At 46.4% G+C, this 15,658-nt stretch overlaps 1 protein-coding gene across 2 annotated transcripts; it reads left to right on the top strand.

Moving 5' to 3' along the window:
- The first annotated feature begins 6 nt into the window (after window positions 1–6).
- On the top strand, window positions 7–15,005 carry LOC122944424 (ras-related C3 botulinum toxin substrate 1). 2 transcript variants are annotated; one of them, XM_044302662.1, is made up of 7 exons: window positions 7–116; window positions 9,399–9,470; window positions 10,253–10,370; window positions 11,159–11,194; window positions 11,542–11,604; window positions 11,956–12,115; window positions 14,326–15,005. In XM_044302662.1, the coding sequence occupies exons 1-7, from the start codon at window positions 82–84 to the stop codon at window positions 14,454–14,456; spliced, it is 615 nt and encodes a 204-aa protein (XP_044158597.1). In that variant the 5' UTR covers window positions 7–81; the 3' UTR covers window positions 14,457–15,005. The 2 variants fall into 2 exon arrangements, with proteins under 2 accessions (XP_044158597.1, XP_044158598.1); XM_044302663.1 differs by lacking the exon at window positions 11,159–11,194.
- The last annotated feature ends 653 nt before the right edge of the window (window positions 15,006–15,658 follow it).

The raw sequence follows: 15,658 nt of genomic DNA, 5'->3' as shown, positions 1-15,658 counted from the left end.
GGCCTTTTCGGCGCCGCCCCTTTTTTCTTTTTTTTTCCTCTCTCTCTTTCCCGCTACCGGCAGCATCGACGCGGAGTAGCCATGCAGGCCATCAAGTGTGTGGTGGTGGGAGACGGGTGAGTACCGTGTGTATGGCATCCAGTATATAGGCGGCGCTGAAAGGGTTACGTGTCAGCTTCTCCTCCCCACCCCCACTCATGGGGGCCTCAGGGTGTTCCCCTCCTTTCCCATCCAGCAGTGACCGGCTCCTGGATGGTGACTTCCCGGCCTCCAGTCACCCGCCCACCCCTGCAGGCAGGGCCATCGGCCTGGAGATCTGTGACCCAGAGGGGGGCACAGCTGGGGGGAGGCTGCAGACATCCTCTTCTCGCAGTGGCACAGGCCCCTGCCCAGTTGGCATCACTACAATGTGCGGTGGCCACTTACCTGCTGTGTGAGGAATGCTGATCATCCCATACAGATAGGTCAGGTTGCTGCAGGCTTTCATCCTGGACCACCTCTCCTCTGCAGAGTGGAGGGGCTCTAAACCCCCTTGGCACAGAGGTTTCTGCCATGTGAAATCTCTGCAGTGTCCTGAGGCCGGGCTTAAGGGCTCATGTACGCGGCCTCAGGGTACACACTTGCGGCAGAGGATTCCTGCAGGCAATCTGGTCATGAACTGATGGCATTTGTGAGACTGAGAAGGTTCCATCTGACAAATGCATTGCAATACTGGGTCCGTCTCTCCGCTGTCATCTGGAAAAACGGATCCGGTATTGATTTTGTTATGCATTTTTAAAGGTCTGAGCATGCGCAGACCGGAAAGCCGGGTCCGTTTGGCCAGAACCCTTAATGCCGGATCCGGCACTAATACACTTCAATGTAAATTAATGCCGTATCCGGCAAGTGTTTAGTATTTTTTGGCCAGAGAGAAAAATGCAGCATGCTGCGGTATTTTCTCCGGCCAAAAAACGTAAGAGCGACTGAACTGATGCATCCTGAACGGATTGCTCTCCATTCAGAATGCATTAGGATAAAACTGATAAGTTCTTTTCCGGTATTGAGCCCCTAGGACGGAACTCAATACCGGAAAAGAAAAACGCTAGTGTGAAAGTACCCTTAGCCAGTTTTGCGGTTCACAGAACATGGATACCCACTGAGCACGTCCAGCATTTTTTGCGGAACAGAACATCCTGCCCTCTATAGACCCGTCTTATTCTGTAATATGGACAAGAATAGGACATGTTTTAAAAAAATTGCGCTTGGTCGTGGAACGGACGTGCGGAGGTGGACAGCGCACGGTGCCCTGTCTCCACCTTTTGCCCCCATTGAAGTGAATGGGTCCGCATCCAACCTGCAAAAACTGCGGATCAGATGCGGACAAAAATACACACTTGTGTGTATGAGGCCTTGGGCTATAGGATATGTCTAGGAATGAGCGAACCTGTGGTTTCCTGTTTGGTGTACAAGGTTCGGGTTGTCTAAGAACTCCATTATGGATTCCGCCACCACGGACCAGAAGTTATGGTCCATGATAGAAGAATCCATAGCTGGAATCTTACATAACCTGAACCTTGGACGCCGAACTTGGAACACAAGTTCGCTCATCCCTAGGTAGTATGTGGGGCGGTATACAGCAGGTATATGGCGGAGTCTTGGGTGGTAGTGACCGGCGGCCTCGAAGTCTGAATACCATTACAGGACGGCCAGGGGATGTTTGATTTTTTTCTCTATATTCAAAGCCGTTTGCAGCGAATGCGTTCCGTATATATGAGGGGCGATATATTCCCTATGGTAGACCTCGTTAGCAAGAGGAGGGGATCTGACTACTAGAGCATTCAGCACGGTGGTTGGAGTGGCTCCATACACTGTCTGCTCTTTTCCATGAGGTGAATGAGGACAGCGCTCGTACCACCGCTATGTTCTCTTCAGCGGGGTGTGCGGGCAGTCGGACCCCACCCATCTGCTATCGAGACCTGGAAGCTGGCAACCCTTCTAAGAGGATTTTTCTGACATTTTACTCCTGATGACCTATCCTCTGGATAGGTCATCAATATCTGATCGGTGGGGGTCTGACAGCCAGGGTCCCCGCCCATCACCGGTTTGAGAAGGCACTGACTCACCGCGGCCTTCTCTCAGCTTGCCAAGCGCAGCGCCGTACATTGGATAGTGGCTGTTCTTGGTATCGCAGCTCATCCTCATTCACTTGACGTCACTGGCCTAGGGCGAGCACCGCTATCAGCGGGGGTCCCGGGTGTCGGACCACCACCAATCAGACACTGATTACGTATCCTGAGGATAGGTCATCAGAATCAAAATCTCAGTTAACCCCTTAAGTCGCTGTATAGGGATAGTAGCACTTGCACTAATGCTGCATGTGATGGAGGTTATGCTGCTCAGTGGCTTGGCCTTCATGTTGATGATCTTACCATAGGCGTCTGTAGCTGTCTAGGTTGGGTGTGCACGTTGGATTACCTTACGGAAGCCTTTGATGCGTGCCACTCTTTGCCAATACAGTGGCATATGTTGCCCATAGGCTCCAGTATTAAAATATATACCACAGTATACTTTTAATTTTTTTGGGTGGCATATGCCAGGCCAACAGAGGCTAAAATACCCTCTTGGCTTCTGTCAGATGAATGTGAGTTTTCCCAGTTCACATGGCAGGGATCAGCAACCTCCAGTGCTCCAATTGTTGGGGAACTACATCTCCCAGCATGCTCCATTCACTTCTATGGGAGTCCCAAGAACAGCCAAGCTAGTGTGCATGCTGGTGGCCGTAGTGTCACCACAGGTGCGGTGCAGGCTGTTGCCGATCCCTGTCATACAGCATGTACAGTGTGAACATGGCCGTATGAAGCTAATGATTAGGGAATTGGGAATCTGCAGAGCTGTGGTGATTTCCGGCCATTGGGAATCTGTTCTGTCGATTGAATATCATTGGCCGTCTACGATCATGTGACTTGCAGCTGTTCTCTGTAGTAGCATTTAAGGGAAATTCACATCTTGAGTTGCTATAAATGGCCAGTAGGTGCTCCTGTCGGGTGTTTATAGGATAATGTGTAATAATGTTAACCACTTGTTGGCTGGTCATAACTATATACGTCCTGGTGGACTGCGCTGGACTCTGTAGTTAGTAGCTGCATGTGGATTGTGCGGGAGCATGGGTCCCATGGTCAGTGATGGCTCCATCACTGTATACAATACCACTTCCTGCTCTGGTCCCAGCGATGATGTGATTGCCATAATGGCAAGAGCTGCTGGGTCTTAGCAGACCGTCATTAGCTCTGCTGTGCGTGCCGGGAGGTTGTATTCCTCGTTTTATTTGTGCATATATGTCCATCCCAGTTACAGGAGAAATCTGCAATAAAAATAGAAAAAGGGGGTGGCCTATCTGGGACATTGCAAGGATATGCTACAATGTGACATGGACACCCACTCCTATCTCCAGAACGGGACCCCCAAAGTGAAGAGGATAATACAGCATATGCACGCCTCCCTCTGTTCACCGCTATGGGAGTTCCAAAAATAAGTGAATGTGCTTGCCTGTTTCAGGAAGTCGCACAGCGGTGATTGGAGAGCACGCCACGCAATCGCAGCCACCTCTCCATTCACCGCTATGGGACTGCTGGAAATAACAGAGTCGGCGTACAGATATTTTCAAAAGTCCTATATCCGTGAATGGAGGGTGGCTGCGCATGTGTGCCTGTTTTGGAGATAGAAGCGGATGATGTGACATTGATGGCATATTTTTTGGATATGCCATCAGTCCCCCAGATGGGCTAACCCTTGAAATGCCCCCCAAATGTCTTGTATGACCATATGGGTGCACAAAGTAAAAAAAAATCTAAACACCAGCAGCCTGTACTGCATCACCCATCATTTGTCCGGTCAGTGTTGCATTGTTGAAGAAATTAATACTCATTATGTGATTCGCTAGTCCAGCCATCCTTAAAGGGGCATTCCCATCACAAGCAATGGGGGCATATTGCTAGGATATGCCCCCCATTGACAGGTGCAGGTCCCACTTCTTGGACCCACACCTACAACAAGAAGGGAGCGGGGAAATGAATGGAGGGCACACTGCGCATGCTCAGCCGCCCTCCATTCATTACAAAGGGGCCCCCGAAAATAGCTGAGCTAATTCCGTCTGCCCCATAGAAATGAATGGGAACAGGGGGCACACGTGCGCGGTGCGCTCCCATTCGCTTGTATGGAAGTAGTGCTTGGTGGTGGATGGACCCCGGGAAATCCAGCCACAGCGCTCCCCGCTCCGTTCTTGTTGTGGGTGTGGGTCCCAGCGGTGGGACCTGCACCTATCGGACAATGGGGGCATATCCTACAATATTCCCCCATTGACTGATATGGGATAACCCCTTGTGGTTGACTGAGATGACATAAATGGTCTTTTCCCAGGGTCCTCCAGTCACAGCTCTCCTCCTAGCAATATGCCCCCATTGTATGTGATGGGAATACCCCTTTAAAAATGTGATTTCTTAAAGGGGGTTTCCAAGATTTATTATTTTATTTGATCTATTCTCTGGATAGGTCATCGGTATCTGATTAACGGGGGTCCGACCCCCGGGACCCCAGCAGATTAGTTTGAGAAGGCAGTGGCACCTCGGTCTTCTCCAGCTTTTTCTAAACCAATGATGTCATGTTCATTGGTCACATGGCCTAGGTCAGTGTTGGCGAACCTATGGCACGGGTGCCAGAGGCGGCACTCTGAGCCCTCTCTGTGGGCACGGGTGCCCTGGAAAAAGTCTATGGTGTATCAGAATGCCTTAGACTTTTCCTGCCCTTCATCAGACAGGGCGCACTCTGAACAGCACAGGCAGCGCATTGAATGTAGGCAGGCTATTATAGCTAAGTGATTAAGTATATAGAAGATGTATATGTATTGGTATTCAGGTTACATTGTTGGGTTGGCACTTGGTGATAACTGGGCTTTGGGTTGCAGTTTGGGCACTCAGTCTCTAAAAGGTTCACCATCACTGGCCTAGGTGCTGCTCAGTCCCATAGAAGTGAATGGGGCTGAGCTGTGATACCAAGCACAGCCGCTATACAGTGTACAGCGCTGTGCCCGGTGAGCAGAGAGACGGCCGCAGCACTACTGCTTATTGACGATGGTCCTGGGTGTTGGCCCCCATCAATAAAAAATATATAATAATCTAAAAATGTCGGGAAACCCTTTAGGACTAGCTCTACCCATAAGCTAACCATTCAATAAGATGAACCCAAGGTGTCCTTTTTTCCCCATGTCAAGCTCACAGGGGGCTAGGAAGCTGAGATATGAGCTGCTGTTTGAAGTCTGCACACACAGGCGCTGCTTCTCAGTCAGGCACTAATACGTTTTAATGGAAATTAATGCCGGATCCGGCATTCCGGCAAGTGTTCAGGATTAATGTCCGGAGAGGAAACTGCAGCATGCTGCGGTATTTTCTCCGGCCCAAAAAACGTAAGAGGGACTGAACTGAAGACATCCTGAACGGATTGCTCTCCATTCAGAATGCATTAGGATAAAACTGTTCAGTTTTTTTTCCAGTATTCAGCCCTTAGGACGGAACTCAACACCGGAAAAGAAAAACGCAAGTGTGAAAGTACCCTTACCCTACCTGGATGGCGGGAGGCCCTTCCTGGTATAGTAGTCCGTGCAGTAGCGGCGTGCTTGCTTCCAGGTCTTAACTCCTAAAATATCTGATGTGAAGCTCCTTTTAGTCATTTTGATGAGTAAGCGGAGGCAGTCCAGGCACGTCAGGTCCACATCTGCCTAGGTATGACTACGTGAGTTTCAGTGGCCAGAAGCAGGGAATCTACGGAAAACTGGGTCACTGACTGTGGTGATCAGTCATGTCCTTGATGTGTGCTCGGTACTGGGTATTGGTGGTGTTGGGCACTGCTTCAGTTTTCTCGCCAGCAGTGCTCGCTATATTGGCCAATTCATTGTCTGTTTCTTTAAATACCACCACCCACCTCACCGGGCCTGTGAAGGGCAGCATACTTACCTGCTCCCTGATGCTCGGCTCTGACTCGGTGGGTGCGCCTCTGCCTTCCCTGAGCTTTGGTGCCCACATGTAAGGCTACTTTCACACCTGCGTTAGGTGCGGATCCGTCTGGTATCGGCACAGACGGATCCGCACCTATAATGCGAACGGATCAGTTTGCATTATGAAGAACAAAGTCAAAATGGATCCGTCCTGACTTGCATTGAAAGTCAATGGGGGACGGATCCGTTTTCAATTGCACCATATTGTGTCAGTGAAAACTGATCCGCTCCCATTGACTTACATTGTAAGTCAGGGCAGATCCGTTTGGCTCCGCATCGCCAGGGGCGGACATCAAAACGCTGCAAGCAGCCTTTTGGTGTCCGCCTCCAGAGCGGAACGGAGCCAAACTGATGCATTCTGAGCGGATCCTTATACATTCAGAATGCATTGGGGCTGAACTGATCCGTTTTGGGCTGCTTGTGAGAGCCCTGAAACGGATCTCGCAAACAGAATTCAAAACTCCAGTGTGAAAGTAGCCTAAACTGGATGGGGGTCAGTGGTGAAGTGTCCACCAGCAGCATGTCACAGCGGGGTCACGACTTGTAATCATGAAGTGGATTTTACTTAAAAGCCTTACATTAAAGGAACTTCTCCTGCGAACTACACTTAACCCTTATCCTGTGTACAGGGGGCCAGGAACTGGTTGTAGGTGGTCCGAACGGGGGGGTCCAGATCGGTCTCTGCACGTCTGCTGCCACTCTATCTTGGCCCTATCTTGTTCGTTTGTGATGAAAAACCCTTTTCAAAGAGGTTCCACCATTTGGGACTCTGTATTAGTGCTTATGCGCACGACCGTATGTATTTGTGGTCCACAAAACACTGATCCGCAACAAAACGTCCGTGTTGCATCCATTTTATTTTTTTATATTTTTTTTTTGCAGCTCAATTGAAACAATTCCTGTCCTTGTATATAATCAGTTCTCATCTCTTCTGTCCTTATACTATAAGCAGTGATATGCAGGGTGTTCTAGTGGTGATAGATAATCAGTTCTCACCTCTCCTGTGTTCTCCTCTCTCATCCTTTATACTACGTATCTTCTTGCTGCTCCAAGGCTCTTAGTTAGTCCCTGAAGTTACAATTACTGTACTGCACATGCTCAGTAGTCAGTTCATCCTCTAAAGACCACAGTTTGAAGTTCACTACTGGTCAGGCCTGCATCCATCTCTGAACAGGAAGACCACGTTAAAGGGGTTGTCCCACAAAAAATATTCTACAGTTTTCAAACCATCACTTGGCTCTGAATACTTCTGTAATTGCATGTAATAAAAATATTTTGTAAGGAGCGCCGGTGCCTTCTCAAACAGCAGATCGTCGGGGTCCAGGGTATCGGGCTCCCAACAATCAGATACTTATGACCTATCCAGAGGATAGGTCATCAGTATCAAAACCTTGGAAAAAACCCTAAATACATTGTCAGAACTGCTGCGCATGCTCACACGAGTCCTCTCCATTATGTTAGCAGCGGGGGGACTGAATATTTACTTACAGGAATAAAGTACCCGGATTACTTGTATAATAGTAAGGAAAAACCCAGTGTTACCATTTTCCCACAGGAAATGTATTAATAAATGATTGGCCGTATACAGGGATGTAACTATAATTCATAGGGCCCCATATTGTAAGAAAATGAAAGCAGCTGCATAAGGTATGTATAATGGCACCGTATATAAGAAAACCCACATTGTAGCAGAAAGCCGCCATATTTTTCCCCACTCAAACATACAATGATAGAGCCCCCCAACTTAGGCTATTTTCACACTTGCGGCAAAGTGATCCGGCAAGCAGTTCTGTCGCCGGAACTGCCTGCCGGATCCTGCAAAACGTATGCCAACTGATGGCATTTGTAAGACTAATCAGGATCCTGATCAGTCAGAAAAATGCATTGAAATGCCGGATCTGTCTTTCCGGTGTCATCCGGCAAAACTGATCCGGCATTTTTATTTTTTTTTCACCCTTTTTTTTCGGTCTGCACATGCGCAGAAAAGAAGGACGGATCCGGCATTCCGGTATTTTGAATGCCGTATCAGGCAAGTCTTCAGTTTTTTTCGCCGGAGATAAAACCGTAGCATGCTGCAGTTTTCTCATTTGCCTGATCAGTCAAAATGACTGAACTGAAGACATCCTGAACGGATTACTCTCCATTTACAATGCATGGGGATAAAACTGATCAGTTCTTCTTTCCCGGTATAGAGCCCCTGTAACGGAACTCAGTGCCAGAAAAGAAAAACGCCAGTGTGAAAGTGCCCTTATAGGCCCCATAGCAAGTGGCTGTAGTTACTCTCCCGGCCATTTATGAAGGAGTTGGAGCCGGAGTCAGAACTTTGGCTTATTGACTCCACAGTCCTGGATGCTACTGCAGAACAGCTGATGGGCGGTGGGGTTGGACCTGCACAGTCCTCGATAAATGGCCGATGGACACGCTGTGTCCATCCTGTTGTCAGCAGGTCTGTAGAGTCGGTAGATAAATACTCCGACTCCTCAGTTTTTGGTACTTCCGACTCCTCTGTATTTACAATGCGAATGTATTTTATACATTCCTTGAAGGAAAGAAAGGCAACATACATGTCGTTACCACAAAGCTACTGTCTAGGAAGCTGCTGCCTTCTCCTGTGTGTGCTGAAGATAGGAGGATCCAGGAAGGGGCATTTATTGTAAAACATGATTTCCCTAGTAGAATCCCATAGTCATGTTTAAGCTAACAATCTGCGTTTACAAGTTTTTATAGCCTTAGCTGAATGACATCAGTTTTTCAAATGGTTTACAGCTTCAGTCTTGAACTATTGACTATCCATTCCCTTCACTTATACAAGTGTCTCTAGTCCTGCAAAAAACATATTTACTTAATCAGTTATCAGTGAGAGGCTAGGTTAACCATGGGCGTTGCGTTCCCTGTACCAGCGGAACACAACACAATGGAAGGTATAAGTATTGCCGCTCCTTAACTGTGCGTTACGTGCCATATAGTGAAGCATATAAAAAACATGCTTCTTTTTGCGGTAACGTGACGCACTGCATGCATTGGCCTTTATTCTTACAGTAGAGAAGTACGGTAATTAATTATAACTTTTTGTGAATTGGGACATTTAAACTTGCTTGCTTTAAATTTAGTAGGAGTCGGAGGTACCCGACTCCAGGTACCCAAAATTACCTCAGACTCCGACTCCACAGCCCTGATTGTCAGCCTGCTGTCCAATGGGGGAGCGCGTTCTCTGTGTTACCTGGTTTCTTTCTTACATTTTGGGCTGCTGCCTATGGACTATAGCAGTCATCCAGATGTGATGGCGGCCATTGAGTAGAACGTTATGGAAGTCACTTTGTAAATTCAGGTTACATTTTTCAGTGTCTCATCCTATCTTTGTCTTCTATTCCAGAGCTGTCGGTAAAACCTGTCTGCTGATCAGTTACACAACAAATGCATTCCCAGGAGAATACATCCCAACTGTGTAAGTAATGTCGTGCTCCAGCGTCTGTTGTCAGGTTTGTAAAGCTTAAAGGGCATCTGTCAGCAGATTTGTCCCTATGAAACTGGCTGACCTGTTACATGTGCGCTTGGCAGCTGCAGGCATCTATGTTGGTCCCATGTTCATGTGTGTCCGCATAGCTGATAAAAATGAAGGTTTAATATATGCAAATGAGCAACATGGGCGTTACCATTGCACCTAGAGGCTCTGCTCTCTCTGCAACTGCCGCATCCTCTGCACTTTGACAGGACCAGGCAGTGAAAATGTCATTACACTGTCTGGTCTTGTCAAAGTGCCATGGGTGCCGGCAGTTGCAGAGAGAGAAGAGCCTCTAGGTGTAACAGAAACGCCCCCGTTGCTCCTAGAGGCTCATTTGAATATATTAAAACATCACATGTGCCCGCATTGCTGAGAAAAATGAAGTTGGGACCAACACATGTGCACTTGGCAGCTGAAGGCATCTGTAACAGGTCAGCCAGTGTCATAGGTACAAAACTGCTGACAGATGCCCTTTAAGTCATGTAGTATGAGTATCTGCTTACTGGAGATATAGATACAGTGTAATTTTAATCATGAAATTAGTGATTAGTCGAGACATTGTGAAGCTACAAGTCCCAGCATGTTGCAGCAGCGAACGAGCCACCGGTTGGAGCTTACTGGTGCAAATTTAGAGAGCATTGTACGTATTAACGTGTTACCTTTTGATAGTAAGTGTGAAGATTTTTTTTTTTTACCCTTTTCTTATTTATCCACTGACCTTTTAGATTTGACAACTATTCCGCCAATGTAATGGTGGATGGAAAGCCGGTTAATTTGGGATTATGGGATACCGCTGGACAAGAAGATTACGATAGATTGCGTCCGTTATCTTATCCACAGACGGTAATTATCAGTTAATTTCCTCGAAGACGCTGGTGCTGGTAGTTGTGGATCTCTTGGTTGTGTGCTATTTATTCCTTTGGGAAACCTTCGCTCCCGTTTTGTGCTGTGTGGGTGCCGGCATACACTGAAATGCTGTATCCATTGCAGCTGTTTTGCCCAACTGGTTAATTTAACTTTTTTGTATTGCCAGTCTTTCCCAGTCAAGAGTTCAGAGTAGAATGATATTCCCAATGGCCGAGACCTGTGCATTATATCCATATGCAGCCAGTGTAACTTATACTTCGAAGAGGACCTGTCCGCTCTCCTGACATGTCCGCTTTATTAAATGTGTATTCTCCCATAAAAATAATTCTGGAACACCGTTCCTTAATATTTTGCATTGTTCCTCTTTTACGCCTTTTTGTAAATGTATGCATAAATTAGCAGTATTGTTACCATACCAGTGGAATGTGTCACTGGTAAGAGGCAAGGTAACACCATGTTAATTTTATATGTTGTCAAAAGGAATAGCACAACGCAGTATTGTCACAACCGGCACCCGAGTGCTGAAACATAGGAGGTTTTTAATGATTTTTTTTTTTTAATGAGATGTCTGAATTTGCATAAAATCTCAAAGCAGAATTTACCGCTTCCATCTGTCTATATCTGCTTTCTCTTCAGCTTTGTGTAAGAGGCCAGTGTTAGTGCGTTGCATGGGGAGTGGGTAGTGATCTCTCCCAGTCATAAGCGGGAGGAAAGCATCCTCGAAGCGCTAAACTCTGCTTTTGAATCTAAATATTTTTTGTTAGGCTTTAAGCCCGAGCCCCAAAGCTTCCAATGTTTCGGTGAGTTAATTAAATCCTGCAGCTAATGGATCAGTCTGCCAATTCTCTGTCATGTGCGCTACCTTCTGTCGGTGAAGGCTGCAATTTGTGGAGCGTGTCGCCTTGCTTGCGGAGCACGATTAATGCTTTTTATGTCTCTACAATCTAAACCACCCTGACGGAATAAAGAGGAAGAATTAATTTCGTTTCATGTTCTCCTTATGTTGTATTGCACTTCCCTGATTCTAAATTTGGAGCACCCTGTAATTTGTCTTTTCCAATCTCTTCTCAGAGTCTAGCAAAATCCTTGCCTAAGCCGAGCGTCTAACGGCAACCAGTAACGTTTGTTTCTCTCCCTTGTCTCATAGGACGTATTTCTAATTTGCTTCTCGCTCGTCAGCCCGGCTTCCTTTGAAAATGTCCGTGCTAAGGTAAAAGTGCTTTCCTATGGGGGGCGGCGGGGGCAGGTTGCTGCTGTAGGAGGAATGTGGATGTTTATATGTAGGGAGCTGGAGCGTTTTTTTTGTACTGGGGGTGAGAAGTTCAGCGTCTGGTGAAATGAATCCACTGACCTAAATAGGGATGCTCTGGGGCCACAGGCTCTAGTGTTTGGACTGGCGGCCTGAAGCGTGTCCTGACTTATGGTGTTTAATGTTAAGCTGCCTCATTGTTTAGCAGGCAGCCTGTGCGCTTATTGCGGCAGACACTGAGCGTTACACTACTCATCTGATGACGGCAGCTGCTTACTTTATGCACTTTTTTTTTTTTTTTTTCATTCATAGTGGTACCCGGAAGTCCGACACCATTGTCCTAACACTCCCATTATCCTCGTGGGCACAAAACTTGATCTGAGAGACGACAAAGACACGATCGAGAAGCTGAAAGAGAAGAAGCTGACCCCCATTACCTATCCTCAGGGACTTGCCATGGCAAAAGAGATTGGTAAGCAAACTCCTACTGTTCTTGTGACGTATAGATTTGAAATGTATCTGTGTGTGATACATGGATGGGAAAATCAGGCTTTGCAGCATTGTAGGTGACTAATTTGTTATAGAACAGCATAGGAACAAAAAGGCATACAAACGGAGTATTGTCGATGGCATCGTCATTCATTTACAGCACTGCCCTGGGGAGTTATCCGGTGGCTGTGGAAAACATGACTTTTTAGCAGTGCAGATTTTATACGTAAGGCTACATTCTAAGTATAGTGGAGAGAAGACATAGAATTGAGACATTCTCCTGTCCCATGCAGTCCTGTGTATTGATTGGACTTCTGTGATGATGTCCAAAACAGTGTAAGACCTCCTACTAAATGGTGGGGGGACACCTCATGGAAGATCCCCCTAAAATCACAAGTGTGCTGTGTAAAGCTATCAGTTGTAGGTCACAGAACATTTATATTGATCTATGTTGTTAAGAAATGCAGGAACTGTTCAGTGACTGCTTTGTATCTGCTGCCAGCGTCAGTAGTCTCCTGCTCAGTTACAATATTCAGACATTAAAGGGGTTATCCGACCCCTGAAATGAACCCCCCGCATGGCTCCTGGTCCCTGCACAGGTGCCGCTGAATTTCCCTGTGTGCGGATGTTGATCGCTGCCAATGGCAGGCGGTTGATGTGAATGAGCGAGGTAAGTACATTGTGTGTGTGTGTGAGGGGCACGGGCATATTGGGGGGGGGGGGGGGGGCATTTCTTGGGTCAGATAACCCCTTTAATCAAGGAACACACTATACTTCTATCAAGGAGAAGAGAGAAGATGCCACCAATGCGCTTGAGCATATTGGGCCTATGTCGTAGCTTGGGTCATGCATGAATAAAGAAGTTATAAAATCTAGGCTACTATGAGAATAATTGTCATGTCAAATGTGAACGGGGGGTTACCAAGGGCAGTGAGGCCCAATATATAGTGCAGCCTTAGTATAGATTAGATTGCTGGGTCATATGCAGTTTCAGATAATTCTGTGTCCGACTTGAGGATGTTGGGGATTATTTTCAGTGTGCATGTCGTGTTGGCCCTTAGTTTTACCTTTCATCTTTGACACGGCAGTGATGAATCCACCATTTGCAATAGATGACTCATCACCTCCTCCTCCCTGTACATTGAACTCTGCACAGAGCATGCCCACAATACTCCTTCATAAGTTAGGGAACAGCTTTAGACTACAGGCCCCTATGGGTCAAAGCTGCTGAAAATCAAATCTCTAAATGCTGTTAGCAACTAAAGCCTGTATTTTTTTTCGGCAGATGCTCATTAGAGATCTTCTTGCGTTGTAATACTGCTTCTGACTGCCAGATGAACGAGCAAATGCTCGTTCTTTGGGAAATCCAAATCTTTTGACATGTTAAACATGGATGTCAAACTCATGACCCTCCAGATGTTGCAAAACTACAACTCCCATTATTCCCTGATAGCTGTAGTATGCCCAGGCATGATGGGAGTTGTAGTTTTGCAACAGCTGGAGGGCCACGAGTTTGACATCCCTGTGTTAAAGTATTGTTTGCAGGTGGCAGATCCTAGTGTCTAACACGATCTTGCACCGGCATACCACTATACTGCATAGGGACGACTAATGCATAGCGACCACTCCTCCCCCATGCTGCGGAGGAGATCACCGCATGGAATAGCAGTGGTCTCCTCCGCTAGCGAGCAGGCTATTGCTGGGAAGGAACGCTTCCCTCCTGACAATCATCTGCCATATCGGGCTCTGTAATACAGCCTTAAGTGAAGATGCCACTTCTGTAATTATGGATAGGAAATGGAATTTAACAAAAAATCTACCTTCAGAAAAATCTCCTTGCACGGTCGCCGATCAGCTGTTTTAAAGAGACCACAGCGCTTAGTTCATTGGTCACAGGACCCGTGTACATGTCAATGGGCCTGGGCTGCAATACCAGGCACCATTCTATGAGAACGCAAGCCTTTCAAACAGCTGATCGGCAGGGGGTACTGGAAATCGGACCCCCGCCAATCAGACATTGCTGATCTATCAGGCCAGGCCATCAAAAGCATACTCTCAGAAAACTGCTTTAAAGAGCCTTCTTTTTTTTCTTTTTTTTTTTTTTCTTTTTTTTTTTGGGTGGTGCTAGTTTCTATAAAATGAGGGGGGAGGAATCTGTGTACAGGAAATAACTGTTTGGCGTCCTTCCCACAGGTGCGGTGAAATACCTGGAATGCTCAGCACTTACACAGAGGGGACTGAAGACTGTGTTTGATGAAGCAATACGAGCAGTCCTCTGCCCACCCCCAGTGAAGAAGAGGAAGAGAAAGTGTCTTCTTTTTTAATCCTTACCCTCCTCATAATCTCCCCCCCCCCCCCCCCACAATGCCAATTCCTCCAGCCCTATTTGTAATAATTCATTGTCTTGAATCTACAGATTTCATTCATTTCCTCCCATATGTGACCCGCATCTTTTCCAGATTCTATTAAATCCCTTCATCAATCATAGATAACTCTATTTAGCCTTATTTTTCCCCTGACAACGGTTTTCCTTTTTCTTTCTTTTTTTCTTGCTTCCACTAATTAAATGTTGCCAAAATGCCCCCCCTCCCCCCCAACTCAGTTCCATATTTTGTGCTACGAACATGAGCCATTAAAACTCTATAATAAAGACATGACTTTTTACTCAAGACTTCTGACCAACTGCAGCGACACCCGTTGCTGCCGTTCATATATTGCCAGCGGGCGAAGGGCCTCGCGGCGTATATTAAAACACTTTATTAATCTTAATTCACTGTATTGCATTGTAAATCAAAATGGTTATTTAGGAATGTCAGAGATATTATGTATCTTTTTACTGCTTGGGTTACAAATAAAGTTTTGGTTAAAGGGTACTAATCTGCTCTTTTGGACAAAATACAAACTTAAGACAGCCATGTAAAATAGGTTTCAGGGTTTTAATAGTTAACATAAGCAACAGTATTTAAAGGTGACACTACCGCTTTAAAACTAGACAAAAAAAAAAGGATGTGTTCCGGAGGCAGTAGGAAAGGTTACTCTACAGCTGACGGGCCCCCCTGTTCTATATGGCTTTGGATCCTCCATCTTGCTTTTAGATGGACTGAGTGCACAATGGTTTTCCGCGATGTATTCCACATTGGAGCGTCGCACTCCGCTGGTTGTCACCGGCCAGTACAGTGAAGGGGCGTCCCTACCATATAGAACTGTCATTCCCACAGATACTGAGATGTACATGCTTTCCATGTTGGCTTGCTCGTCAAATAATCCGTATTCTAATATCTGATTATTGTAACTTGCATATTTTTTTATTTTTTTTTGTAGTTTATGAAAGTTATATCTAATACTGCTATGTTATTTTCCATGTTAATTTTGCTAAAAGGTGTGCGCTTTAATGGTTTTCCTAGAACACTAGTTGTACAAATCACGTGAAACTGCTAAACCAGTGTAGACCACCTTATGTTGGCGACTCTCTGAAGCGGCCGTACCGGTGCAGCAATGACTAATGGTGGGTTCACACTAGCGTTAG

Source organism: Bufo gargarizans, chromosome 8 (genome assembly GCF_014858855.1).
Source record: "Bufo gargarizans isolate SCDJY-AF-19 chromosome 8, ASM1485885v1, whole genome shotgun sequence".
Classification (NCBI taxonomy): Eukaryota; Metazoa; Chordata; class Amphibia; order Anura; family Bufonidae; genus Bufo; species Bufo gargarizans.
This window is presented reverse-complemented; position numbering and strand designations above follow the sequence as displayed.